Source organism: Eleutherodactylus coqui, chromosome 2 (genome assembly GCF_035609145.1).
Source record: "Eleutherodactylus coqui strain aEleCoq1 chromosome 2, aEleCoq1.hap1, whole genome shotgun sequence".
NCBI lineage: Eukaryota > Metazoa > Chordata > Amphibia > Anura > Eleutherodactylidae > Eleutherodactylus > Eleutherodactylus coqui.
Window position 1 is genome coordinate 207,558,278 of NC_089838.1, and position 27,818 is coordinate 207,586,095.

General features: G+C 39.8%; 1 protein-coding gene across 9 annotated transcripts in view; it reads left to right on the forward strand.

Annotated features, from left to right (window-relative positions):
- NEO1 (neogenin 1) overlaps nt 1-27,316 on the forward strand; it is a 121,927-nt gene extending 94,611 nt beyond the window's left edge. Inside the window, exons 3-29 of one of the 9 annotated variants that reach the window (XM_066592344.1) lie at nt 2,929-3,204; nt 4,590-4,743; nt 6,880-7,016; nt 8,420-8,574; nt 9,055-9,175; nt 10,304-10,520; nt 11,701-11,855; nt 12,462-12,610; nt 13,460-13,598; nt 13,692-13,741; nt 14,705-14,849; nt 14,919-15,029; nt 16,511-16,708; nt 19,006-19,101; nt 19,482-19,705; nt 19,859-19,997; nt 20,082-20,189; nt 20,324-20,518; nt 21,655-21,684; nt 22,068-22,127; nt 22,242-22,386; nt 22,562-22,800; nt 22,930-23,022; nt 23,713-23,814; nt 24,855-25,112; nt 25,185-25,315; nt 26,282-27,316. In XM_066592344.1, coding sequence (XP_066448441.1) covers nt 2,929-3,204; nt 4,590-4,743; nt 6,880-7,016; nt 8,420-8,574; nt 9,055-9,175; nt 10,304-10,520; nt 11,701-11,855; nt 12,462-12,610; nt 13,460-13,598; nt 13,692-13,741; nt 14,705-14,849; nt 14,919-15,029; nt 16,511-16,708; nt 19,006-19,101; nt 19,482-19,705; nt 19,859-19,997; nt 20,082-20,189; nt 20,324-20,518; nt 21,655-21,684; nt 22,068-22,127; nt 22,242-22,386; nt 22,562-22,800; nt 22,930-23,022; nt 23,713-23,814; nt 24,855-25,112; nt 25,185-25,315; nt 26,282-26,365 — 3,911 coding nt within the window. In that variant the 3' untranslated portion in view covers nt 26,366-27,316. The remainder of the gene's footprint in view (nt 1-2,928; nt 3,205-4,589; nt 4,744-6,879; nt 7,017-8,419; nt 8,575-9,054; nt 9,176-10,303; nt 10,521-11,700; nt 11,856-12,461; nt 12,611-13,459; nt 13,599-13,691; nt 13,742-14,704; nt 14,850-14,918; nt 15,030-16,510; nt 16,709-19,005; nt 19,102-19,481; nt 19,706-19,858; nt 19,998-20,081; nt 20,190-20,323; nt 20,519-21,654; nt 21,685-22,067; nt 22,128-22,241; nt 22,387-22,561; nt 22,801-22,929; nt 23,023-23,712; nt 23,815-24,854; nt 25,113-25,184; nt 25,316-26,281) is intronic. The other 8 variants (XM_066592348.1, XM_066592347.1, XM_066592351.1 and 5 more) reach the window with 8 other exon arrangements.
- The last annotated feature ends 502 nt before the right edge of the window (nt 27,317-27,818 follow it).

Below are 27,818 nucleotides of genomic sequence, written 5' to 3' on the forward strand. Positions count from 1 at the left end.
TTCGAATCATTGCGGTTTTCTGTAGTACTTTATACCTCCCATATCCATTATATCAGACTGAACACTGGTTGTTTGCATACAAGACCCCTCTCCTTTTTTTATCAAGAGGTTGATTTTGTACATTAAATGAAGTTGTAGGTAAGCCTGATTCGTGTTCCTTTATCGCTCGGCGCAGGATTATCCACACTGCGGTGCGATCGATAGAAGAATGTGGCACTGCCGCTGAGTGATTCATTGGGAGCGGAGAAGCAGGCGGGGGAGGCTGGGGGTGCATTGCCTACAGGCTCTTAATGAACAGAACATTGATCTTTGACAAGATGTGTTGGTGTCACTAATTGTATTGTATGGGCTGTGCAAGGTGAAGGGTTATGGCTGCAAGTCAGGGAAGAGACTGCACATTCACACCCAGTATGGCCTCTCCATCTAAATCTGTCATTGACTGCTTTCATCTTTATCATCCTCTATGGTTTTTGCCTTGCCTTCTGCGCCATAACCATGATTTATGCACCTCCCTCTTCAGTGCTATTCGGGCATCTTTAAGATGGTTGCCTGAAGGAGCTAGCATACAATGCACTTGATATAGTCTATATATACAGTTTAATATAGAAATATGAAGCCTCTGATGGAGCAGTAATACAACTGCATGTGTGAATTGGAATACAAGAACTGATCATGTAAGGTTTGCATTGTACAGCACATGGATGCACCGCGGTTTTGGACATAGCATATCCTATTCTGTTGGTCCTACGGATGAAAATAGGACATGCTGCCATTTTTTTTATTTTTGCACAGACAATGGGTCTGTGTAATAAAAAAATCACATCTAAAAAGCCTCATTAAAGTCAATGGGTCCGTGTGCAGCCCTTTGCACACGGACGGGCAAATGTTCTGTACACTGACAAAATATATGGAAGTGTGAATAAGGCCAAAGGATGTATAGTTGAAGGATCACCTCCTTGGTGATCAGTTGAGTGCTTCGGTCTTGCTGTCTTTTGCATGACTGCTCTCCTATCACTGAGGCAGGAGCCACATCACACCGGGCCCACTTTAAGCATTTTGATCACAATCCAAAAGATCTTCCACCATGTCCACAAAATGCCCCCTGTGTGTTCCTTATGACATGTTCACACGAGAGATTCCGCTGTGGATTCCACCTGTAAAATCACAACAGAAATCCTCTGCCTTTTTGACCCTGTCAGTGGGCAAAATCCAAATGCCGAATTTCGGCGCCCCTCAAGATGTAACATTTCACTTCTTGATGCGAATCTGCATGGATTCGTGTCGAAAACTCCTCACGTGTGGATCTGTTGCAGAAGAGCATCTTCCTTTTGCCATGGTTTTGCAGGTGAATTCTGTATGGAGAATTTCGTGGTGGAATCCGCTGTGTGAACATACCCTTTGAATATGTTCACACAGACAGAATCTGCGTCACATTTTCACTGTATAGATTCTGCAATGAAAAACACGGCAGAAATCTGCGGCTATGTACATAAATGCCTGTGGATGTAGCCTTTTTCAATGGGTAAATCCACATGTGAATTTCCTGACGTGGATTCTGCGTCCAGTAGTGACATATCACTTTTTTGCCCGCACGTAGACTTCACATCCACATGCAGAAAAAATCCTTGCCATATAGACTGCAACACGAATTCACACATACAGTAACGGGCAACTTCAGACATGCTTATTCCGCATTAAATCTGTGGAAGATCTGCATTAAATCAGGGGGAAATGTCACCCTGAAACATAGTATTAATAGGATCTGTTCCTACAACCTAAATTTGCTACAGATGTGGAATCCCAGTGAAATCTGCATCTATCAGCCTGTCCAAAGTGCCCTTATTACTATTTGTCAATCCACACTGTAGTCTATACTGGTGTGGATTTTTGCATATGCAGGTTTTAAATCCACATACTGTATGTAGGAGGAAAAAAAATAGGCGGCGTTACACTTTTTGATGCAGAATCTGCATAAGGAAATCCAGGTTTTCCGGGATTACAAGCGGTCCTACTTTAAAGGGGTGAAAACAGAAAAAAAAAAGCCTCACTGGTTATTTGAATGGAAATGACCTACAGTATTAGGCTGGGCTCAGATGGCCGTAATTGCATGCTGCCTGCAAAATACATGTGCATGGCATGCTGTAAATATGCATTGAACATTGCGTGCTTGCCCTGGGCCTGCCAATCCCATGAACTATCCTGGCGTGTATACCCGCTCAATATGTGCCAAGACAGAACACTCTGCGATTATCTTGCATGCATATTTCACTCTGTGTGAGTGGCACAATGTAAGTATGGCCGCTTGCTGCAGCGTACTATGCGTGAAATACATACGGTCGTATGAGAGCCCCCTTAAACAGAGTCCTTAGAAAAGCGTGGCGCCCAATCTAAGCCCAGATAACCCTTTAGACTAACACAAAAGCCTGAAAGAACAGCGTGTGGACAGCATGGATACCTATATGCCTACAATTTTACTTCACTCCATTGTTGGGGCATGACCACAAGTAATCATGGATATACATATTTTATCTAATTAGTGTTTGTTTCAAGTGAAGCTTTGGATTGTGTTAGTGAGGTTGGAGAGGTTTAGGACAGATCTAGAACAATGAGGCATTACTAGTAAACTTTAAAAGTTTTTATTTTGTTGACTTTCAAGTCCCCTGAAGAACAATGGAATTCCTCACTTTCTACTTGAAAAAGTGTGATTTAATATAACATACATTGAGAATTAACTTTTTTTTTTCTTCCAATTCTCCAACATATAAATGAAATATAAAATTCTACAAATGCATCTAGAATTTTAAAACTTAAATGGAAACAGAATTCCTGAGAATATTTACCCATTTTACTTATATTTTATGCATTTAGAGATGTATATGAATTTGTTTTCTACATAATCTTTTTTACTATAATATCTTTCTCTTTCAGGCCTTCCCAGATTTGCCAGCCAGCCAGAAGCTTCTTCGGTATATGTTGGGGATAGTTTTGTGTTAAGCTGTGGTGTCAGCCCAGAACTTGTTCCGTTTGTTCACTGGGAGCAAAACCGCTCACTAAGGGAGTTAGATGACAGAATCTCTATACTATCAAATGGCAGCCTTGTTATAAGCAACGCCAATGACAGTGACGCTGGTCTGTATCGCTGTGGTGTGGGCAGTGGAGCCGCTTTGAAGTACAGTGAAGAGGCAGAGGTCAAAATACTAGCAGGTAAAACAATCTTGCCGTGTCTCATAAGTGCTTTCAGCAATATACACTTGCCATAGCTGCTATTTTTCTGTGCTTTCAGTAGTTTATTTGCTGAGCCATCTTAGTCAGTAAAAAGATCCAGCACTCTTGCAAAGACCAGTAAGCAGTTATTTCTTATCACTTATGGGCCAGGGATGGGCAATATCAGAAATTCTCAAAAGATTAATTTTTGTACTTGACCATCTGTTCTTACAACTTCACACCGTAGCCATTCATAGGAGAAACTAGGATCAGGCTTCCAGCTAAGCTACCAATTATGGTACTTGTCGTCTAACATTTAACGCAAGTTGGGTGTTACTCAAAACCTGGCTAAGTCAAGTATGCCTTACCAAACTGAATGATATGGCTTATACAGCAAGCTAGAAGGAAGTAAAAAATATGTCCTTGACCTAATTTATTTGCTGCTATAAATGGTTATTCTCAAATTGGTTGTACGTGGACTGATATCAGACTGATGCAGTAGTCCTCAGGTTCCATATTCCATGTGGAGCTCCAGCGCTAATACAGTGGTTGTTAATATTAGTCTTTTCACCATTCCGCCACATTGTGCTTCTGATTCGTAATCCAATTTAGATCATTCCAAACATTGTATGTATTTCCAATTGTATGTAACATACTATGTTAGGCTGAAAGACGATGTCCCTCCAGTGCAGCCCGTTTCCAAACCCCTCCTCACCCTTCCCTTCCCTTGTTGATCCAGAGGAAGGCAAAAAAAAACCAATGAAGCCCATTTGGGGGGAAAAATTCCTCCCCAACTCCATAATGCCAATCAGAATGAACCCTGGCGTGGCGTTTTCACCTGACTTCAAGACCCGGATCAACAATGCTGCTAGTCCTTTCTTCTTCTCCTTCCTCCTCCTGGGTTCAAATTTGACCGAGAACAAATCTGTATGGAGTGCGATCACAGAAAACTAAAACTGCATAATTTTTTTTTAAGGCTTTTCTAGTTTTTTTTTTCTACAGGTTTTTTTTTTCTTGCAATGCTGCAGTCAAAAGACCTAGAATTTTTTTTTTTTTTTTTAACTAGAGGTCCCCTGTACTGCCACCCAGGTTAAACCGTGTTTGACAACTTATCAGTGGTTTTGGACACAAGCACTGGAAATGAGCTCACTGTAAACCAACCTGTATCAATACAGTGTAAATATTCACAATACTCCTGTCTGAAATTGCCCATGTAGCAAAACACTGAAATCTGTTGACGTGATAATGAATTTAATGCTTATATAAATGGAAAACTGTGAGTGCCTAATAACTGTACTGCCTTTTCTTTTTGTTTCTCTGTCTCATTTTTGTATCTTTTGTTTGTCTCTTCCTTTCTCCCCTATGAACTGCTACTTCTCCCTCAGAAGCGGAAGAGAATCGCCCTCTAATATTTCTACGTCAGCCTTTCACGTTGACAAGCATTGTTGGACAAACGGCAGTCTTTCCCTGCGTTGTATCTGGTTACCCCACCCCCAGTTTATTCTGGAGCCATAATCAAGAAGAAATCATTTTGGGGAGGTAATTTATTGAATATATGCTGTGTGTGCTAATGTTGTGTCTAGAAGATTTAACTCCATCTTTTCATAGAACTAAGTATATATACAGTGTGTGTAATATATAGATTTCTATATTTTTCACTAGTTGCTAAAAAAAACAACCTGGCAATGATGTAATGTGACTATGTTCATGTCTGCTTTGATCATTTGAAGGCTGAGAAATCTTAAACTTTTCCTATAGTAACTGACGGAACAAGTATTTATTGCCTGGAACTGAACATTTAAGAAATTATAAAAATTAAATATAATCTGCATTTGTATAGCGCCAACTCATTCCGCAACGCTTTAAACTGCATTATAAGGCACAAAGATGAGGGAACAGGAAGTTCTTTTTGGTACTCACTGGGTGCCCTGTTCCGGCACTGTGCCTCTGTAAAGTTGGTGCGTGCACACTGCTTGACTCTCTTTATTCTGCTCTGTTTTCCCATAGAGGTGAATGAAAGAGTGTAGTTTATGATGCTCAAAGGTCCGTTCTCTAACTACAGTTATTTTATCTGTGGTCAATGTAAAGAAGTGACAAAAGAGGTGATTATGAAGGAAGACAAGGGATTTATGGAAGTTAATACAATGGCAAAACCTGAAGTACATTAAATTAAGTGAACATCTGTATTAAGGCCATTTTACACACGATTATCGCTCAATAGCCATCTTTTGAGTGGTAATCATTGTGTGTAAATGTGTTCTTTTCGTCCATCACTGACTTTAGGTCAGCATGAAATCCTCATCCCTGATAAGAGGGACTGCATGCTGAGTTCTCCTCCGGGCAGCGCTGATAACATTCTTTAAAAGCTGTTGTTCAACTGGAGAACAATAGTGATTTATTTAGAGAACAGACCACCTGCTGTTCTCTAAATACATGCAAATGAAATACTAAAGGACTGATTAGCCCATTAGTACCTATGCAAAATGATCGCTCAAAACTGTCAGTTTCTGATGAGTTTTGAGCGATCATCTGTGTGTGTAAATGTGCCTTTAGGTTTCTGAATGCTTTAAAGCGTTGTCCTTTTTTCCCTTTTAAATTGGCAAAAATGTATTGTGTAACGACAATAAGAATTAAATCTATCACTTCACTAACTTAATACAGCAGATTTGATTAGCTTCTCGTACCAGACACACATCTAGGTATTCTGCTACACCGCCCTTGGACATTTGAGGGGGGATTTACCAAGGCATTTGCACCAGTTTCTGGTGTTTTTAAGAAAAAAAAAAAGAAAAGTTGTAAGTTTTCTCAAAAAAATTTGTGCTTTTCCGTTTTATGCTACCTCAAGCACCCCAAGTGGTTTACTTTAACTTATGCCAGAAACTGGCGTAGACAATAGAGCAAATATATGCCAGTCCACAGTTACCATAGACTTGAACTTCTGGACAGCAAAAGATGCGCCAAAATCATTAGGGCCTTGCACCTCTTCATAATTTAGGCACAACTTAAGCGCATTTCATATTAAGACAGGCATTTGAAATGCCATTCTTAATAAATCTTAGTATTCAAAGCTAAAGCACCTCAAACATGGTAAATGGACTGATCTTTGCATTCATTTTATATTCCACAACCCGCTAGCAAAATGTTAAAGTTTATATCCATTGAAAAAGCTGCCATTGGAAGGTGATGAGCTTTATCTGTCGTCTCCGCTCTCATCAGCAGATCCTTGGTGTGAATACTCTATTCATAGAGTGTTTATCTATATCTGCTTCATGATTGCTTCATTTGAAATACCTCTTCTAAGTGGATGATTAAAGCGCCCAGTTTGTTCAGAGTAGCCATTTTACATTTAAAGAATGTAATATAAAAAGTCAGTAATATTCTTTAGATTTCTTGCTCTTACGTTATGTTTTAAATGTACATACCCGTTCTATCAGTCTTTCGTTGTTTTTTGGCCTTTCTCTTCTTTATGGTATTGCAGCTATGAAAAGAATATTTGTACCCTGTAGGTGATAAAAGATTCTGTTACACAAAGCTTCATTCTGTTTTGAGCTTTGGTAATATAGAAAGATCAATATAGCTAAGATGACTTCTATCATGTAGCTGTCATTGTTAAGTACAATGCATACCTAGATGGCTTGACTTTACGTGTTCATTGACTGTGATAACCGTTTACAGTTCAGACAGATTGGCATTGTTGGGGGGAAGCAGCCTGCAGATCAGCAATGTCACGGAGGAAGATGCTGGGATCTATACATGCACGGCAGACAATGGGAACCAAACTATCAATGCCCAGGCTGAGCTCTTTGTACAAGGTATAACAAGGAAAAAAAAAGTTGAATTGGGAATTTTATATAATGCTCTACAACTGATTTTGTTTTGCATGTGTACTTAGAATCCTAGAATGGTAGAGTTGGAAGGGACCTCCAGGGTCATCGGGGCCAACCTCCTGCTCAGTGCAGGAGTACTTGAGCTAAGCATATTCTGTTGTAGCTTAAGTCTAGTATTCAGACCTCCTTGGAATTAATATTGTAGCAAATACAGGACTCCGTTTTTATTTGAACCCTTGCATATCACAAATATTTTGCAACATGAAACAATATGTTAAGTTATGGTCCATGAATGTAGATAATGAAGCTGATCCTTAGTAGAACTTCACTATCAGATTTATCATATTGAAATAATATGAAATGCTTATTTCACTTTTCTACTCCGAACTACAATATGAAACACCCTTGGACTTGCATTATGTTCATGGGTTCATCTGAGCTTCCAATTAGATCTCCCCATGGTGGCTGCACTAGGATGCTCATTTATTTCCTGTTCACTTTCTGTAATGCTGTGCTCCCCAGGGGCCTGTCCTACTTCCTTCCAGGTGATAAGAGGGGCAGAAATAGATTGCGTTCCTCCCTTCCATCTCCAACAGAGGTTTTGTTGGTGATACAGTCAGGATGTCCCCTTTAGTGTATTGCTGTACCAGCCTTTTATTAAACCTTTATCACATCTGATAGGGTGGTGTGGATCTGTATAGCGTTCATCCTGTGTTTTATTGCGGTCTGTTCAGAGTCATTTAGCCTTTTACTTTTGAACTAGTTAAAGGTCAACTCTGCCTAATCCCATATTACACCCTAAGGCTTTATTAGCTAGTTGTTGGTGTTTGAGGTCTCCACACATTTTGCTCTTTTATTCTGTATTCTCGGTAGCATACACCATTTCATTGAATAAAAACCACTAAGAATTTGTCCCTAGTCCATCCATGTTCTATAAGTGCTAAAATTCAGCTTTAGGATGGATTCACAGGTGCCGTAGAGATCCGTCAGAAAACAAATCCTCATCAACATCCACCTCTTGCATGAGGATTTTGGTTTGGAATTACTGCAGATTGCAACCACTGCATTGCAGAGAACGGAATTCACCGCATGCGGATTTTATGGTGGATTTTTACGCCACATCTGAATTCTCGTTTTGCCGCAAAATTGAAACTCTCCAGGGTTTTGCCACTGCATGCCACCACTTGCTTTGTTCTTTGTCTACTAGTTGTTGCAGTGTATTCGGTTCATTACCTTGTATCTATCTTGAGTTGAGTATAGAGCCCAAAATTATTTCCCTGTTTATTAATTGGCTGATTCAGCTTTGAGTTTCTTTTTCAAAATTCACATTTCCACATTTGCAAGACTCTTTGCACTAATGTAAGAAATGTAACATTTTTTTCTTACAGTGCCTCCTGTATTTTATGTTAAGCCATTTAACACTCATGCTCATGAATCTATGGATATCGTGTTTGAGTGTGAAGTCAGAGGAAAACCCGCTCCGACTGTCAAATGGGTGAAGAATGGAGACGTGGTCATCCCAAGTGACTACTTCAAAATAGTGGTAAGTGATCCAGTGGTCAGACGTGCAGTTGTAGTCTAAATATTGGTACAATGCAAATTTCATGTGAAATTCCGTCTACATGTTAGTTAATGTTCTGCTATACAGATTCATATTATTCCTTATACCTAATATTCCTGTTATACTGGTATTGAAGAGATCTTACTATGAGTTATAGAAGGGGGGTGTTGAGTGGGTGACTCTTCTCTGTAAAAATCGTACATCTTAGGGCGCATTCATATCTGCGTATTTTGGCGGCAAAAAAATTGCGGCTTGTCCTTTCTTTGTGCGTATTTTCCCTCCAAAATACTGTATTAAGTATATGGAGCATGTAAACAGGCTACGCTAAAACGTATGCAATTGCATATGTTCGCTGTGTTTTAAATGGTGCCAGTTAGGTTGTGCAGAAATAGGGAACTTGTATAGTGTAACTGAAAAATAAAGTGCTCTTGGGATGAAATTGACCTTTGCTCTCTTGTTCAGGACGATCATAACCTTCAGGTTCTTGGTCTTGTGCGCTCCGATGAAGGATTTTATCAGTGTATAGCTGAGAATGAGGTGGGCAATGTGCAGGCAGCAGCTCAGCTCATTATCGTAGAACCTGGTAAGATGTGTTACAAACTTTTCCTATCTCTGTCCCTTTTCATTGTCCTGCATCTAGCCCTTCCTTCCTAGTCAGATTTTCAATTGTTACTGTATGATAATATTTCCATAGTTCATAATAATTAAGGGTGTGCTGTTGGCATACTTTATAGCTGTAGTGAATAATTTGGCTTTTTACAATCCATTGACCTTTTAGTTTTGTAGTTAAACTATTTGAGAACTGACTTTTCTCCGTAGTCCCATCTGCAGGATATTTTTCCAGTGACCCTTACCTTTTTGTGATGTCTCCCACCTAGTGTCTAAGTGATTCTCTTTTCCGGCACCCCCTACATAGCATCCTCCTCTTCATGCGTCATGTAGCCTGCTGCTTTCTGTGTCATGGAAAGCGCCCCATGGCTTCCTGACATTGAGTTTTGTGATCATATGTCATAACAAATGGAAAAAAAAAATCCCATGATGAAAATATATATAGGTCTTTTAAATTTACCAAAACATAGATGTTGCTTATCGTGTATCAAAAAGTGTGCCTTGCAGTTGCCCACTGTAGTTTTGACTTTTTCTACATATTGTGGTTTCTGTATTTTGCATGCAATGTTGTGTGATCGCTAATGATACAGTCCTTCCTACTTTCAGATTGGTTTGTTCCAATGCACAATTATTAAAAAAAAAAAAGTTTGGTGTGAAAAAAAAACATTTCTAATAGCTTATATTGGAGTATATATATATATATTTTGGAATTTGAAGGGCTTTATCATTTCAGTGAGTACTATTAAGCTAATTTATCCCATATACAATTTGGAGACCTGCAATGCGGCTGAATGCTGCTGGTCTCATTGGATAGTTAGTGGGATACATTTGCTATTTTGCATGTTTGTGGGCTGCATTGCCAGCCAGAGTTGGTACCGCATGAAGCTTGAGGGGTCAATGTTTAGTTATCACAGTTTCAAAGAATCACAAATTGTTGACTCCTTATTTTTTAGCGGTGTCATCCTGATTGGCAAATGGCCCATGTCTGCATGGAGGCTGTGCTTGGTTTGTTTTGTTTATTTTCTGTTCTTGTTTTTCGCTTTGTGTCTGTGTGCCTGTGCTTGTCCCCTTCCCCTCCCCTTCCCAACTGAACCATGTCAAGGTGTTACCGTCCCAACCTCTCCTGCCCCTTCACTGACCCGTGCCACTGCTCACCATGTAGCTGCCACACCAGGAGGTCCCCTTTCTTCATCCCCGCGGGATGTTGTGGCCTCTTTGGTGTCAACGCGCTTCATCAAGCTGACGTGGCGTGTGCCTGCCGATGCTCATGGAGAAAATCTTACCTACCAAGTATATTACAGCAAAGAGGGAATCAACAGGTAAGTCTTGTAATTTTTGGAATGATGTGTTGATATTTTTTTTAATTTCAAGGACTTTATACAGCTAAAGCATAAATTTCAAACAGTTCTGGTCAGTGAGATTTTTATATGCCCTATAGGAATACCTTGCCAAAATTTGTATTCTACTTCCACATATTGAATAAAATTGAAATTGTTTTGTCCAGGGACATAAAAAGGGTTTTGATCGGTGTCAAAATGGAAATTAAAAAAACTTAAATGTACTTCTGTTCAGAGTACTACACAGTTGGCCAGATTTAATCCCCCCTTTCACGATCCCTGAAGCTCTACTTTCATGCTCATTAAGATACAGGCGGAGAGCTCCCCCTTCCGTATTGGTGAAGTGTTTGAAGCGTTATGGTTGCCTGGCTCAGTTCATTAGCTAAGCCAGCCCCCTCCTCTGTCATAGCTGATACAGAATAGCGAACTGGCTTAGCTAATAAACTGAATCAAGCAACCAGTCCCTTCATCACATCACATCACTGAGCTGAGGAGGGGAAGCTCTCTTCCCATATTGAAACAGCGCAAGCAGAGTTCTAGGGATCGTGAGAGCATTGGGTGTCTAGAATCCAGCCAACTGCGTGGTATTCAGAATGAAAGAACGTTCGTTTCGGTTTTTTTTATTTACAACAACCAAACAACTTTTGTTTTTGTTGCTAGAAATCTCCTTTTTATGTGCGTGTATCTATATAGACTTTCATGTGGATATAATTAAACATTTTACTAAGCTTCTTATATTAGGAATTTAAATTGCACTAGTCTGATTCCTAGAAACAACTAAATACTGAACTGCAATTTACAATTGTGTTAAATGGCATTGCTCTCAGTAAGAGAAACCAAGTAATCTTGTGGATATGATACCTTTTAATGGCTAACAAAGATACATGATGATACGGTGAGCTTTCAAACCTACTTGGGGTTCTTCCTCAGGCTAAATGAAATAGATCCGAAGAGGCATAAATGTACACACACATACATATGATAAGGCACAGACCTGGTGTTATTCATTTGCGACAATTGTGTTTATAGTGAATAGATTAATTGTCACAGTAAGTGTAAAATGTGGCTCTCCAATGGAAAGCAGTAATGGAACAGACTAATTTAATGTAATGTAAGCATAATTTCTTGTAGTCCTGATCTTTACAATGCTTATCAAACACAGGGAGCGTGTAGAGAACACCAGCCGACCAGGAGAATTGCAGGTCACCATCCAGAATCTGTTGCCAGAAACAGTCTATTATTTCCGTGTTGTGGCTCATAATAATTATGGTGCTGGTGAAAGTTCACCTCCTCTCAAGGTGGAGACACAACCTGAGGGTAAGAAGTTTTGTAGAGGTGTAAAAAAAAACTTTAAAGGGAACCTGTTAAATCTCCACTGCACTATAAACTAAGTCATGGTGCTGTTACTGGATGTGGCGTGGAGCCGAGTGATGTATTTTTTATACTAGCCCGTTCCCGCCAATCCAGCGGTGTCCTTTTGGTGAGTTTGTGCAGTGCACAGAAATCTGACTCTTTAGAGTCCCGTGCACATGCGTTCTCCAATCAACTTGTATGGGAGAGCATGTACAGGACTCTGAAGATAGTTAGATTTTAGTGCCGCATTGACTTCAAATGGCGAAATCGCTGGATTGCAGGAGCCGGTAAGTATAAAAAATAAATCACCCAGCACTGACTTTCAAGAACTAAGCCAATTGGGAGCTAGGGGCGTGACAGGGATATTCCTCCATGCAACCCCTGTGAAAAAAACAAACCCTAGCTTCCGGTGGTGACAAGGTACAACAGTACTCAGCACCATCACTTGGTTTATGGTGTGGTTGGGATGTGACTGGTTCCTTTTTAGCCATCATAATCATGTCTTGCTTCAGGAAACGGTTTATCCTGTTATTGTATTCTATATATTAAAGTAGTTTGTTTGCCTTTCAGTTCAAGTTCCTGGTCCAGCCCCAAATCTCCGAGCTACAGCAATCTCCCCTACTTCTGTTAGTGTCAGCTGGGAAACTCCACTTTCTGGAAATGGAGAAATTCAGAACTATAAGCTTTATTATATGGAGAAAGGAGCAGGGAATGAGCAGGTAAATAAAAGTACTTAGTAACATTTAGATCTCAACTGTATATTGGGCTGCGAGTGCATTTTTAGATGTAATAGACAGAACAGCAGGCACGACAAAAAAAATACAGTAGTCCACACTAATCTGCACTGATACATTCCTAAGAATAGTCTGTGGAAAAATCTAGTACACCAAAAAGTATTTGTAAAGCTATACGTTAGCTGGTAAACTACATGCAACTTATTGTGTCTGTATATAATTCAAAGTGTTTTTAAATGTAGTGTATTTATGTGCATTTGTCAGTGAACTGAAACAAACTGAAAGTATTACATAGTTTTTAAAACCCATTGGAATAAATGAGAAATAAAACTGGTCTGTTTATTTCAGATTTACTTTTGTTTCTCTGCTCCAAAAATGGAAAAGATTAAAGAAAGGAAAATGCTAGTGTGAAAGGGGGCTTACATAATTTTTTTTTGTCATGCCAGGTTTATTTTTCCACCTACGCTTTCTTTTTTGCTTTGTATATTTTTAGATATTAACCTAGGGGTGGAATGAACAAAATTTCTAAATTTCCTTCTAGAACTTAAAGGAGGAGTTTTTTTCATTTTCCCTGTCTTTTTGCTGTTAATCTTTTGACCCTCTAGAATATAATGGATCTGGTTTTACAAAACCACCACCGTTGAACTCTATAGCATTTTTATGTCCGAAGTTTTGGTGATGTGGAAACCTAAAACTCAAAGGGTGCAATGTGCAAACCTCTGAAGTGTGTTATAGCCCCAATGCTTGTTCTATGCAGCCCTTTTATATATTTGTATTCAAATGTTCTGAAAATTGTACATACTCATCAGATATCATTCTGTGTTCTGTCTGCAGGATTCTGACATCGCAGGGCTTTCATACACTGTAAATGGACTGAAGAAATATACAGAATATACGTTTCGAGTGGTAGCATTTAATAAACATGGCCCTGGAGTATCAACACAGGATGTTATAGCCAGGACTCTGTCAGATGGTTTGTATCTATTTTATTGTAATGTTTATACAAATTCTGTGCTGGTGACTTTACAACAGCTTATTGACATTCTTTTTTTGCTTCTTTTTACAGTGCCCAGTGCGGCTCCTCAGAACCTCACCCTGGAGGTGCGCAGCTCACAGGTATGGGTTATAGTATAAGCTTTGTCCTGTCTTTTGCCTAAAGTTCCCTTTTCTAAATGCTACATCATATTTTGATCGCTCTTTCTTCCTGACTTTTCTTATGGTGTTTTTGTTTTTCTACTTCTTCATCCACTGCTTATCTAGATATACAGCCCTATCTATAGGTTAGTCTTTATGTGAACTAGTCCTATAGAATCATTTTTTTTTTCATCTGTGTGGATGAGATTATCTGACTAGATTGTTATAATTTCCCTCATTGTGCCTCCTAGTGGTAAAGACTCCAACCTTATGGTAGTGCTGACAAATACTTGGTTAAAAATAATCATTTTTTACCCCTCTTATAATTTATTGTTTGGAGATAAGAATTTTTCCTTCTCGCCTCCATTACAACATCTTTGTATATAAAAGTGTAGCTGAGAGCACTCAAAATGACTAAAACTGAAGTATTCAGCTCTGCCTGTAAACTAGGTCTTGTTAAAGGAGCGCTCCGAGGGAACCTTTCATAGTTTTCCCTGGTGCAGTTGACATCCAGTGCATACCTTCTGTTTTATTCATGACCGAGCTGCTCCGCTCCACCGCTGTCCCATATGACCTCCTCTGTGAGGAGCTGAATCCTACAGCATCTGCTGTGCCGACCGGAAGTCACCTTTTCTATTAATTCCCATGAGACTTGCATTGCGGCTTTCATAGCCATAAATAAAGTGACTTCTGGTCTGCTCTAGATTTCGGTTCAACATAGTGTTGATCACGTGGGACAAGTGGGCATTGGAGTAGCTCTCATTAGTAAAGCTGCCTGTAAATAGAACTTCCCTAATATGCGCTATATGTCAATTGCACCCTGGGAAAATGATAAAAAGTTGCCCCGAAGTGCTTTTTTAAGTTAGTCTATTGTTGATGGAAGTTGCTTGACATTTAATACCTTTACTGGATTTTTAAATAATTCGTATCGCTTTACCTTCACAGAGTATTTTTGTGCAGTGGCAGCCGCCTCCTGCCGGTACCCAGAATGGTCAGATTATAGGGTATAAACTGCGTTACCGCAAGACTGCAAGGAAGATTGAAACCAACGAGATCCTGATCGATACGCAGCTGTCACAGCTGGTCAATGGTTAGTGACACAACATCTGTAAGGCTTTTTTATTATTTTTCTGATTTTTAATGACCCTTTTTTCTCCAGGACTTGATCGTGACACTGAATATAGCTTCCGGGTTGTGGCCATGACTGTTAATGGAAGTGGTCCAGCTACTGACTGGATATCTGCAGAGACGTTTGAAAATGATCTTGATGGTAGGGTATTGAACATTAATATACAAAGTCCTTATGTCTGCACTGGATAATAGGCTTTGAAAGTCCAACTATTTCTTTATTTTTAGCGACTAGCTAACTGCTTGCGATGGGTTTAACCCCTTGAGTGGCGGGTTTCCTACCACCCTGTCGTGCCCACCAGGGCAGGTTTTTTAAAATGGTCTAATCATTGAATTTCAACTAGTTTTGCAGTTGCGTCTCAAGAGCCATAACTTTTTCATTTTTCCATTGACATGGCCATATGAGGGCTTGTTTTTTGCGGGACAAGTTGTGATTTTTTAAACAGGGGGGAGGAAAAAAAGAAATGGGGAAAAAAGAAAAAAAGGGGCCATGTCATTAAGGGGTTAAATAATGCATTAACTTCCTTCTCTGGGTCATTACGATGCATGGATACCACATGTGTGATTGTATTTTTGATTTTTTTTTACAAAGTAAAGCGAGACAAGTGTTTTTATTTTATATATTTTTTTATTTTTTATAATTTTTTAACTTTTTATTTTTTTATTTTTTATTTTTTTTGTCCCTTTAGGGGACTTCCACAGGGACCCATCAGGACCCCTGATCACATTCCAGGGGTCTGATGGTGACAGCCCTTTACATGCTGCAGTGACAGCCCTTTTACATGCTGCAGTCACATAGACTGCAGCATGTAAGGGGTTAACACAGCAGAGATCGGAGGTTTTCTCTGATCTCTGCTGTAAGAGCTGGTACCTAGCTGTCCTCTGACAGCTAACAACCAGCTCTCCCTGCCACAGAGACCATCGGCTTGCTTCTGACAAGCCGATGGTCTCTATGGCAACCTGTAAACAAACCAGTGCAGGAGATTGCCGATGTCGGCAATATCTTCTGCTGGTTTTTCAAAGCCCTTGCTTTGTTCTCTGTGGGACAGTGCAGGCAGAGCACAATGTCACAGCTTGTGGCACTGTGCTCTGCAGCTCCCATAGTGACACATAGCCCGGAAATCTTCCGGGCTATGTTGCTATGAGCAGTGGAGCTCGTCCCGGAAAATTTCCGGGCGTGCCACTCAAGGGGTTAAAGGGGTATTTCAGGGTTCGGAAGAGAAACTTGAAAGAAGACTACACAGTCACTACCTTTCAGAGCAACCCTACCATGCTGATACTATATTCCAAATATTTTTGATTACCTTATTTTTATCTCACTTTTGCTCAAGTGTCAGAATTTCTGGAGTTCTATTATACATTGTTTTGAGTATACTACAAATCAAGTTACAAAAGACTTTTTTCTTTTTTTAAATCTTCATTCTCATATTTTTTTTTTCTTTTTATCTCTGTGATCATCTTAGTGTCTTCCTGCAACTTAATGATATTGCATATGGTCTGGTTTTTTTTCACCTTCTGCCATAGTACTATTATGCATTTGAGCGAGCCTAGTTTCTGATATTTGTGACTATTTCCAGTGTTTTTTTAATTTTTGCTAATACTTTGATAAACTCTGTTATTCAGAGTCCCGAGTTCCAGACGTGCCCAGTTCTCTCCATGTGCGTCCATTGGTAACAAGCATTGTTGTAAGCTGGACACCTCCAGAAAATCAGCACCAAGTGGTTGTCCGGGGGTATGCTATAGGTTATGGTCTTGGGAGCCCACATGCACAAACGGTTCGTGTTGACCATAAGCAGCGTTACTACACCATTGAAAACTTGGGTGAGTGTTATTTTACTTGAGGCTTTACTAAACTGTAATAATCCTATCGTTTATTACTGTAAACCAGCGAAAAAGTGGCCAACACGATTAAAAGTGCTTTTAAACACAATCTAGTGTTCAAATGAGCAAACAATGTCCGAGTTCGATCACTTGCTTGTACAACCTGTTTATACAGGCAGATTGTTTGCACGTTCAGTAGAAAGGAATGAGAACGACTGAAGGATCGATATTTAAACTGAATGATTAGCAAACAAGCCAACAATTATTTTCATGCTTGCATGAAATGAACGATAAGCGAACAAACTATTCTTCGTTCAATCGTTGGCCGTGCCTACACTCGTTTATTTTTGATCCTTTAAACGATTATTTTTTGAACCACCATTGTTCTGTGTAGAAGGGCCTTAATAGTGGCTGATGTCAGCATTATTCTGTGTTGCAATAGTGCCCTCGTGTGGACATAGTGTCCCCTGACATTAAACAATCTGTATGCAATGCTTTATTGCAAAACTATCTGTAAAAAAAATTTATTTTAAGGCTATGGACACCTTTTAAAAAAATATTTTGATGGCAATGCATGTACTTTAACAAATAAAACAGATTTGCAATTGTGTTTCATTCAATCAGTTTGGCTTCTTTAGCTTGAATGTATGTACACAACAAGACAGACTACTTAACACTTCTGTCTGACCCCTTGATCTGTAGCCCCCTCTCAGCTCTCCTGGAGGCTATTCTAAAGTAAAGTAAAATGTAAATCTAATAGGATTTCAGATAGAGGGCCTTAACCCTTTCCAATCCACTGTCTGACATCTGAAGACATTATAATTAAAGGCTGTTATGCTCTGATGTTGGAAGACATCCATCGGGGTTCTCTTAATGTATATTGCCAGCCTCTCTGCTGTCGGAGCCTATCCAACATGTCACCTCATGCAGTACTGGCTTTAGCCAGCAGATGGCGCCGTTTTATAATGGCAGAAAAAGAGTAAGCCCCCTAGGAAAACCAGGATAGAAATTGGATTGGAAAGGGTTAACGTGGGACGATTATCTGCGAATGTTTGTGCAAACAGTAGTTCCCAAAAATTGTCCAGTGAAGACACCAGTTCATCAAACGATAATTTGTCCGTTGTCTGTATATTTTAGGTAGCCATAAAAATGAGTTGTTGGCAGCACATCTCTTCATATAAAGGGGATGTGTTGCTGACCGTAATGGAAACACTTGGGCACTTGACCAATCGTAAGTTGAAAACAATCATTGATGGACAGTCACTATGGGCAAATTGTTTGCCCATGAGAAAGGATACTTAGTGTGACCTTCAGGACAGTTGAGAGAGAAGGAATACAGACTGGGCCATCAAAGATCTGGTTATCAAAATAAGTGCCGAACGGCATCGGGCAGTTTGTATAGTAGTTTATATACATGCGAGCTGTAGATACCAAAAGGTGCAACAGTTTTAATTTAAAAAAATTGTAAAAGTACATGCAGTGCAATAAAAATGGGATAAAGATAGCCATAGCTTTTAGCTGTTTTGCAAATTGAAGCACTAGACTGTCATTCAGCTGAATAATAGTATAGGTATTTGTAAATAGTATGATGTGAAACCAACAGCGCCAGATTGGACTATATTTCATTTTCTACCAAAATAGACAGGTTCCTCAATTAGTCATCTGTCCGGAATTTTTTAGAACCCTAAAGCTGGGCTTCCACGGGGCGGAATTTCCGTGTGGACTTTCTGCACAAAAATTCTGCTGCCAATTTTTATCCAGAGATAAAGCAGCAAAATGGACGAGACTTGCAAAAATCTCGTCCACACGCTGCGGAGAAGGCATTGCGGCCAAGCTGCGCTGAAACTGACATGCCGCGTGGAATTCAAAGCCACAGCATGTCAATTTTATCGCAGTCTCTCCTCTCTATGGAGAGAGACATCTGCAGTGTAATGCAGGCGCCGAAGCCGCAAGTTTGGAAGCTGCATTTCTGCCACGAAAATCTTGCGCTTTTTTCTGTGCGGTCCCGCTGCGAGATTTCTGTGGGGTTTACGCCCCGTGTGACCACAGCCTTAAATTCTTCATTGTAGTGATGCCTGGAGAATTGTCCGCAGTACAACTTAGGCCACGTTCATATGCAACATGAAATCTTCATAGTTGAAATGCACCCTGAAAAATTTGTTAAATGGCCATAAATCTGTACAACGTTTTTATATAGCTTGTGAAAATTCACAACAAATGTGAATATGCCAGTTTTGTACATTATTCCAGTTTACCATTTCTGAATAAACTTGCATGCTCTCTTGCTTTCTTTATAGATCCCAGCTCACATTATGTCATCTCCCTAAAAGCCTTTAACAATGTGGGAGAAGGTATACCTTTATACGAAAGTGCCGTCACCCGCCAGCATACAGGTAGTCGCCAATTTCTATTTGTGGACTTGGTGTGCATAATATTAACCATGGCGAGCAGACTTGGTCTTTGTTGCTTATTCTCTTGTTTTTGAGAATTGTTTGTTTCTAACACTAACAATATCTTCTCTCTTTCTCTCCTTCCTGTGTTCCTTTATTGATATTTTTTCCCATTACATCTGTGTTATATATTTTAATTTGTTTTATCTGATAATTTGTTTATACCTTTCATTCCATTGCTTTTTTAATTTGCTTTTAATTTCCTACCTTTGCATGTATTTTTATGTCGTCTTTATGGTTTTATTTTCCTCATCGCTGTCTTATTTTATTTTTGTTATACTCTGGTTGCCAAATTTTGTTTTTGCAACATTTCTGTGACGTAGACACTTCTGAGGTTGATGTTTACGTTGTTCATGCCTCATACACCCCAGTTCCAGAGCCTACCCCTATGTTGCCCCCTGTGGGGGTCCAAGCTGCTATCATCAGCAGTGACACGGTGCACCTTACCTGGGCTGACAACTCCCTTCCTAAGAACCAGAAGATAACAGATGCCAGATACTACACAGCAAGGTGGAAAACAAATATTCCTGCTAATACAAAGTATAAGGTAAGCATTTAGAAAGCCACTGTGACTTGTTTTTTAGTTTGATAGGAGGGGTGTGAAGTAGTCTGCCTTGATTTAGAAATTCAATGTAAGCAATACTTTATAAAATGCAAAGTTTCCCTAAAAGTGTTTTTTTTTTTTCTTGCTACCTCTTAGATGGCCAACAGCACCACCCTAGGTTACTTGGTCTCTGGTTTGAAGCCTAACACATTGTATGAATTCTCAGTTATGGTTACTAAAGGTCGCCGGTCAAGTACATGGAGCATGACTGCTCATGGCACTACCTTTGAGTCAGGTATGTCCTCAATCTTCAGAGTTCCTTTTGAAAAGCATCTAGTCTAGAGCACAAGGTCATCCTGGTCTTCAACCTTTCTTTCAGTGCCATCCTCTCCTCCAAAGGATGTGACCGTAGTAAGCAAAGAAGGGAAACCACGTACTATAATTGTCAACTGGCAGCCTCCATCTGAAGCCAATGGGAAAATTACTGGTAAGGAGCAATTTTTTTGCCATGTTGAATAATTCCTGCTCTATAATAGTCTTTTAGAAGAAAACCTTCTGCCAAGTAATCTAGATTTATTAAACCTGCAGTCCATGACCTGAATAATACTTTGCTCCCCACAGGTTACATTATATATTATAGCACAGATGTTCAAGCAGTGCTTCATGACTGGGTTATAGAGCCAGTTGTTGGAAACCGTTTGACACACCAAATACAGGAGCTGACACTGGATACTCCTTACTACTTCAAAATCCAGGCTCGAAACTCAAAAGGAATGGGCCCCATGTCTGAAGCTGTGCCGTTTCGCACTCCAAAAGGTGAGCAAGGCCAAGCGTGTAAATCTGTAGTTAACTCTGTTTTATTAAAGCGCTTAGTAATGCTATACAAAGCATGAAACTGCAGGGATGAGTTAATTAAGATGATGAATGCAACAAGGTTTGTGACTCGTTAGAGAAATCTAGAAGTTTTGACTTAAGGCTAACTTCACATTATTGTGCGTGATATGAGGCTGTGAATCACGCAGCGCATAGTGCTCGCCCTCCATGTGAATTCCCCATGTATGCGAGGCGTTTTTATGTCAAAACCGCCTCGCTGTAGCGATACTCCGTTGCGGCTGCCAGACGCAGCAGAGGTTCGTGGAGTTTTTCCCATTGTTTTTAATGAGAGACCTTGCATTGTGTGCACTTAACACATACTGCGAAGATGCCGTGGACCCCATTAAAAACAATGGGCACTGTGATACGAGAGAATGCAGCAAGATAGAACATGCCACAGTTTGTTTCCCACATAGCACCACATCGCGATGCCATGCAGGGAAACATCGCTCATGTGTATGACCCCATTCAAAATATTGGGGTTTTGTATTTGTGCGTCTCGTATCGCACAAATGTCACAATTTTCTTGCCCGTGTTAAGGCACCTTTACACGGAGCAACTGTCATTCAGATGCTGCTCTGGAAAGTCCTTGAAGCGTATAAACAGTCCTTCGTTTACTTTTTACATGGAGCAATGATTGTTCATTTGTTTGCGGAGTTCTCCTTCATAGAAGGGATATACTGTGCATGCAAATTTATTTGCAAGTCGTTCAAATACGAATGACTATGACTTTATACTAGACGACTTTTGAACAACTGACGACTTTTTTTCCCTTTGGTAAACTAAAACAAAACAACTAGCGACTTATCGATAGTCACCCTATTGGTGGCCATACTTACACTGGATGACTATCATGTGAATTCGCTCTTTTGAGCGTGTAAAGGTTCCTTCATCATGCTCTGCTAAATACAGCTGGTTAGACAGTGCTATCTAATCAAATCTTTGCAATTTAATGTGAATTTCTTTGTTTTTCATTAAACATGACGCACTTTCAGACTATTCATGCATCATACTCTGAAATGTTTGCTTAATTTTACTGACCACTGCAACCTGTTTTTATTAACGCCTTCCTATGGCAGAATCAACACCCTACATACCTAACAATCAAGGTAAAAACTTGTTAGTTTATTACATGTGAACTGGGATATCCTTCTGCCTCTCAGTTGCATTTTTTAAATTAGAAATACATAGATTTTTAGAACCACCTCATCATGTATTTGACTTGAAATTGTTATATGTTGTGTTTTAGGCTGAGCTATGCTTTAATGGTAGTTATGTTTATAGAGAACCTTCAGAGGCCAAACATGCTGATAGGACTAAGTGGAATGACACTTTCCTAGTGCCACTGCCACTTCGCTCTTGCAATTGCTAGAGGTCATTGCAGTGAGACCCCCAGTCATCGGACAGTGATGTACTATCCGAACAGTAAACCATCTATGTCCACATTGAGATTTCCACTTTAAGCTTTTTCTTATATATGTGTTTCTTTCAGCATCAGGTGTAACAGGAAAAGGAAGCCGCACTCCAGATATCGGAGTACCCCCACCTGGAGGTAATAGTCAATGTGATTTTCTTTTATATCAAATAGACGTGCAATAAATATTAATGTAAATCTCTGAAAAGAACTTGTTTTCTTCTAACCTTGGCCATCTTTGAACTTCCGCAGGCAGTAATAGTCCTCACGGGAGTCCCACCTCCTTGGATCAGAACATGCTGCTTACAATCATTGTATCTCTTGGAGGTATAATAGTCTTGGTGGCTGTGGTTATTGCAGCTATCTGCTCTCGTCGTTCCAGCTCCCATCATAAAAAGTGAGTTATTGTTCCCACAATGATTACATTCTGACTGTGGTGGTCTTTAAATATCTCTTATGAGTCATACGATAACATTTTGTATTCTGAAAGATGCTTACTTTATTTTTCTTAAATTGGTGGAAAAGTCGATTTCTTAAAACTCTCATCTGTTGCTATTGACTTTGATTATAAGGAAAAGAGCTGCATGTAAATCCGTGAATGGATCCCATAAATACAAGGGTAACTCTAAGGATGTAAAGCCTCCTGACCTCTGGATTCATCATGAGAGACTAGAGTTGAAACCAGTGGATAAATCCCCGGAGACTAACCCAATGCTAACGGACAGCACCCTACCTCGATCCCCTCAGGATCTCACCCCCGGAGATAGCACCACAGAAGGCAGCATTCACCAGCACAGTAATTCATACCGAGGTGATGAGAAACATTGTTAAGGTCACACTGTGTCAGCCACTATATTCTTGCTTTATGACATTTAAGTAAAAACTGGAATGATGATGAAAAAGTTGAGTTGGCTAGATGTATATATATATTTTTTTCTAGGCCTGGAATCTGAGGATTCTGTGTCCTCACTTGCTGGTCGTCGAGGGATGAGACCTAAAATAATGATGCCATTTGACTCGCAACCTCCACAACGTGAGTACTTCCAAAGGGTCTACACGAATTACAAGAAATGAATTGACTGTCTGCCTCAGTCAGCTGTTGGGTTTAAGCTTTTTGTTTTTGAACATTTAAATTTTTATTGGAGATTTGGAGAGTAGATACAAAGTACATAATACAGTCAGGATGGAAGTAGATGCAAAGACATGCTGAAGTCAATGTAGGAGAAAAAACAATTTCACTTATACCTTTTGTACATACTCTTTATGAAGGTGGGTAAGGAGAAACAACAAAAAAAAAAGAGGTTAAACGTGTGACAGTTCTTTCAGTTTACATTGCAATTAGTTTGCTAGGTTTTCCATGAGTGATGAGCCTTATATAAGATCAGGAATATCTTCCGGTCTAACGTTTGGAAGTGCATTGTGCTGGTAAGCGGTCAATAAAGCTCAGTTTCATAGTCGGATGTTTGATTTAATGAGTATCTGGTGTTGGATGTTGCTCCATCCATGATCCTTTCCTTTTAGTGTTACATTGTACCATTTTCAAACTTTCATTCTTCTCCATCCACAGTTCCATGATTTATTTCTTTTATGTTCCACTTATTCCCCTGATCCCATTACGTCATTACTGCTTTCTAACACTCACTCCTGTTGTTTTTTTTATCATGATACCATCTTGTTATATCATTGCATTATGCAAGCATTCACCATTCTGTCTCTGTTTCAGCGGTTGTCAGTGCTCATCCCATCCATTCCATCGATAATTCTCATTTCCGTTCTGTACCTGGGTTCATGCTGCACGTGTTGAATGGTGCTCCTCAGGCTACAGGTGAGAGAAAAACAGAAAAGATTGGATTTCGTTGAGGATCCCTTTTCTGGCTCTTTGTACCCCCAAGTACAACGTGGGATAGCTCAAGTATGAAGGAATCCTGGATTTACTGTTGCTTATATAATGTCCGTATAGGCTGCAACACTGTCCACACATTGTAATCATTTTCATCACACATTTCCTATCTCCGATACACAAATACTAGGGCCAATTAACCATTTAATGCCTCTGCTGATTAATATAAAAATAGTAAAACTACTAAAAATTGTATTGTTATTGGAAATGTATATATGTGTAACACAGACATCATGCCACAAGTACTATTCCACTAACTACTAATGGCTGCCTTCTAGCTTCAAAAAAGACTGATAATGTAGATAAGTAGCTTGCATTCTGTCACACTAAAATGTTAAAATAATGGGCAAATAGTGTATTGTCTCATGTTACAGTGAATAGTACATGCATCATATCTTGTGCATAATATTTCTCAACACCAGTCTTAAAAAAAAAAAAAACAACTTCAACAGGTCATGTGTTACATGATTCATAGTCTTGCTGCTCTTACAGTAAAGAATACCAGTTTTATGATGCTGAAAGGGTGCATGTAGACTATGGTATTGCATTATACTGTATTTTAATAGGCAAACAATTATAACAGTCCTGGGGACCTTCAGAAGGCCACAGGCTGCCATAACGCCCAGACGGCACCCCTGCAACCTTGTCACGATGGATATTCAGGGCATTTTAATCCTGACCGATTGGGACATTTAAATGCCACTGTCAAAGCAAACAGCAGTATTTAAAGGGTTTACAGCCAAGATCCTAGTTCTCTCCAGTTGCGGCTGGATGGGTATCGGCCGTAAAAGACCAAAAGCAACCAAAGCTCTCTGTGTATGGAGTGTGTTCAGCTCCTGAGCCATGGGGCATATGCAGTTAAGACATATATAGCCATTTATATAAAGGGAAGGGGTTAAGATATACAATTTTCAGATTTGTGGAATAACCTTTTTTTATTTATTTATTTTTTTTGGACGATTTAGAGTCAGTGCGTCATACTCCCAGCTGTGATACAGTGGTAGCTGCATCATCATCTTCACAAACTGGTCCAGAAGATCCAGATCCTCCAGGTGCAAGTTTTCTGCCAGGTTCAATGGATGAGGATTCTGGTCCCAGTATTCCTACTGCACATATCAGACCATCTCATCCCTTAAAGAGCTTTGCGGTGCCAGCTGTTCCAGCTCCTGCGCCTGGCTCAGCCTATGAACCATTGCCTAGTTCACCACTTCTGGCACAACAAGGTAATCTCAACTAGATCATTTGAAATATATATATATTTTGTGTTTGGTTTAATATATTTGCTGTATTTCCAGCTCCTTCTGCGCTCTCAGTAAAAACTGCATCTCTTGGTACCCTGGGAAGAGTACGTCCTCCACTTCCAGTTACTGTGCCCAGTGCCCCGGAGCCGCTAGAGACCAGCAGGATGCTTGAGGGCTCAGAATGTGTATGTATATTCTCCCAGTCTGCAATCTCTTCATTAGAAAATATACTATCCTAAATAGTTTGCATTGTATATTGAATTTTTCTATTACCTTTTCACCAGAACATTGCCTTGTATAACTGCAGGTTTACATGTAGGTTCAGATGCTGATTTTCACAATTTAATTGAAATGACTAAAAATATCCACATGCAATTAATGCCCGATAAAGCATGCAGAATTTTTTTTTCTGCAAACTTCCATTTGCTTAATGGTGGCATTTTTAGTTTTCTGCATTTAAACATTTTCTTTCTTCAAATTCTGAAGTCTCCCTTACATGACCATTTACCACTACAACCTTTTGTACTCTAAAGTAGAAATTAGAAAAACTTAAAGCTATAGCCGGGTTCACATCTATGCTAGAACCTCCAGATCTGGCACAAAATACCCAAAGCTATAGCGCTGCTTGCAGCATTTTTTCTTCCAGTAAGCTGAACAGACCCTGTTATAGTCAATGGGGTCCGTACGGCGCTGTTCAGTTCCATCATAACATAGTATGTAAGGCTGAAAGAAGACAAAGTTACTATGTCCATCTAGTTCAGCCTGTTTCCACCCCCTTCCCCTTGTTGATCCAGAGGAAGGCAAAAAAAAAAAAAAGAGGCAGGAGCCAATTTAGCCCATTTGGGGGGAAAAAATTCCTTCCCGACTCCATAATGGCAGTCAGATGCATCAGTTAGTCTGTGTTCATGATTTCAATATACCAACAAACTTTTTTGCAAACAATGTAGAAAAAACTGGAAAGTGACAACAGCACTAAAAGAAAAAGTTGCGAAGAGATATTGGGAATATGTTACATTTGCTGAATTCTGTATCAGTGATAGAATTTCACTTTAAGCATTAAAACTTTCATCCCCGCAGCTGCTGCTAATTCTGCTATGTTTAGTACTTACATATGATGCATAAGGCCAAACTGGATTGTTTTCTGTTCTTAGAGCTATGAACCAGACGAGTTAAGCAAAGAGATGGCTCACCTTGAGGGGTTGATGAAGGATCTGAACGCCATAACCACAGCATGAAAGAACACATCCCCACCACAGAGGCAAACTTGACACTGTATGGACAGAGGCACGTCAATCCTTCAGGGGCTTTTGTGCCACACCGAAATGTACAGACAAGAAGCAAGTGGGGAGCCCAGATTTTCTGCTGTGGCAACCACCAAGGGCTGAGGCCTAGTATTCTGTACCTTTTATTTCCTCTGATTTATAAGATTTTTGGGGGGTTTATATGAAACAAAAGAGAAATTTTATGTTATCCATGGAGGAATATTGTGTGTTGCCATTGCTTTTGTTCTTTTTACTGCTGATGGGTCATCACTCTGTTGCTGTGGCTCAGTGTTTCGCCCCACCTTGTGGCCAGCAGGAATGCAAGAGGACGGTTGTATTTTGTGCAGTGTTTCTAGGCTGCAGATCACATCAGTTGGCAGCAACTCCCCCTCCAGCCTCTGTGAGACTTAAAACAGTGTTACTCCCCCACCATTCCTAAATTTTGGCTAGACGTTTTTTCCACATCTCCGTCCATTTCTAAGGCTTGAGACCCGATGAGGTAACTGTATTGGACTGCTGCAGCTAGATGGGATGTCTGGATCCGTGCAGTACATGCGGGCTGAAAAGATGGAGCGGTTTCCTCATTTGCTAACATGGAGAAGCCCTGTGTCATAGTGGCTACAAGAAGAGGCAAAAGGAGCCGCCTTTTAACAAAGCTGTTTTCAGCACTTTCACATAACAAACTATTTTCCATCTTGTGTGACTTCCTTGTGTTGTAAATGAAATCAAACATCCCCACACATCCTTGTGTATATTGTCCTTCTCCTCCACTACACCCAGTCTTTTCTGTACAGAAAATCCATTATTTTTTTTAATTGCTTTCTCTGTAGTGTTTAGAATGTATCTTTTTATTGTGACTTTTTTTTATAACATCATGATTATTATTTGGTATTGGATTTCAATACACTTTTTTATTCAATCAAATAGATTTTCATGGTCTTGTATGCTGGCGACATCGTAGGCAAGCTAATGCCTTCACAGACTTCTATTAAACTAGCCACTTACAAATTAATGCAGTTGTTTGGATCCAGAAGTACATGACTCTCTTCATATGTAGCTTGCTTACACATTTAGGTGGGGCGTGAGAATTCCTATATTGGAGACCAACAGGGTCATCTTGTGACCTTCTATATTAAAGGCTACACTGTGAATTTTTGCTTTCAGTAGGATATTGATTACACGAGTCTTTACTGGATTGTGGCATGTAAGGCTAGCCTATATATGCACAAAAATGATACATCACATTCTTTAACCCCTTAATTGCAATTACATTTGTGACAGTGCAGGAAATATAAACAAAAAATGGTATACTGTGTGAGATACTCTGTTATGCGCTGTACAATTTTACCGCCATACACTGCAGTACTCCGGGTCACTGCAGTCTCCAGAGCTGTTAAACGCTGTGTGACCCCTGCAGCATTTTACA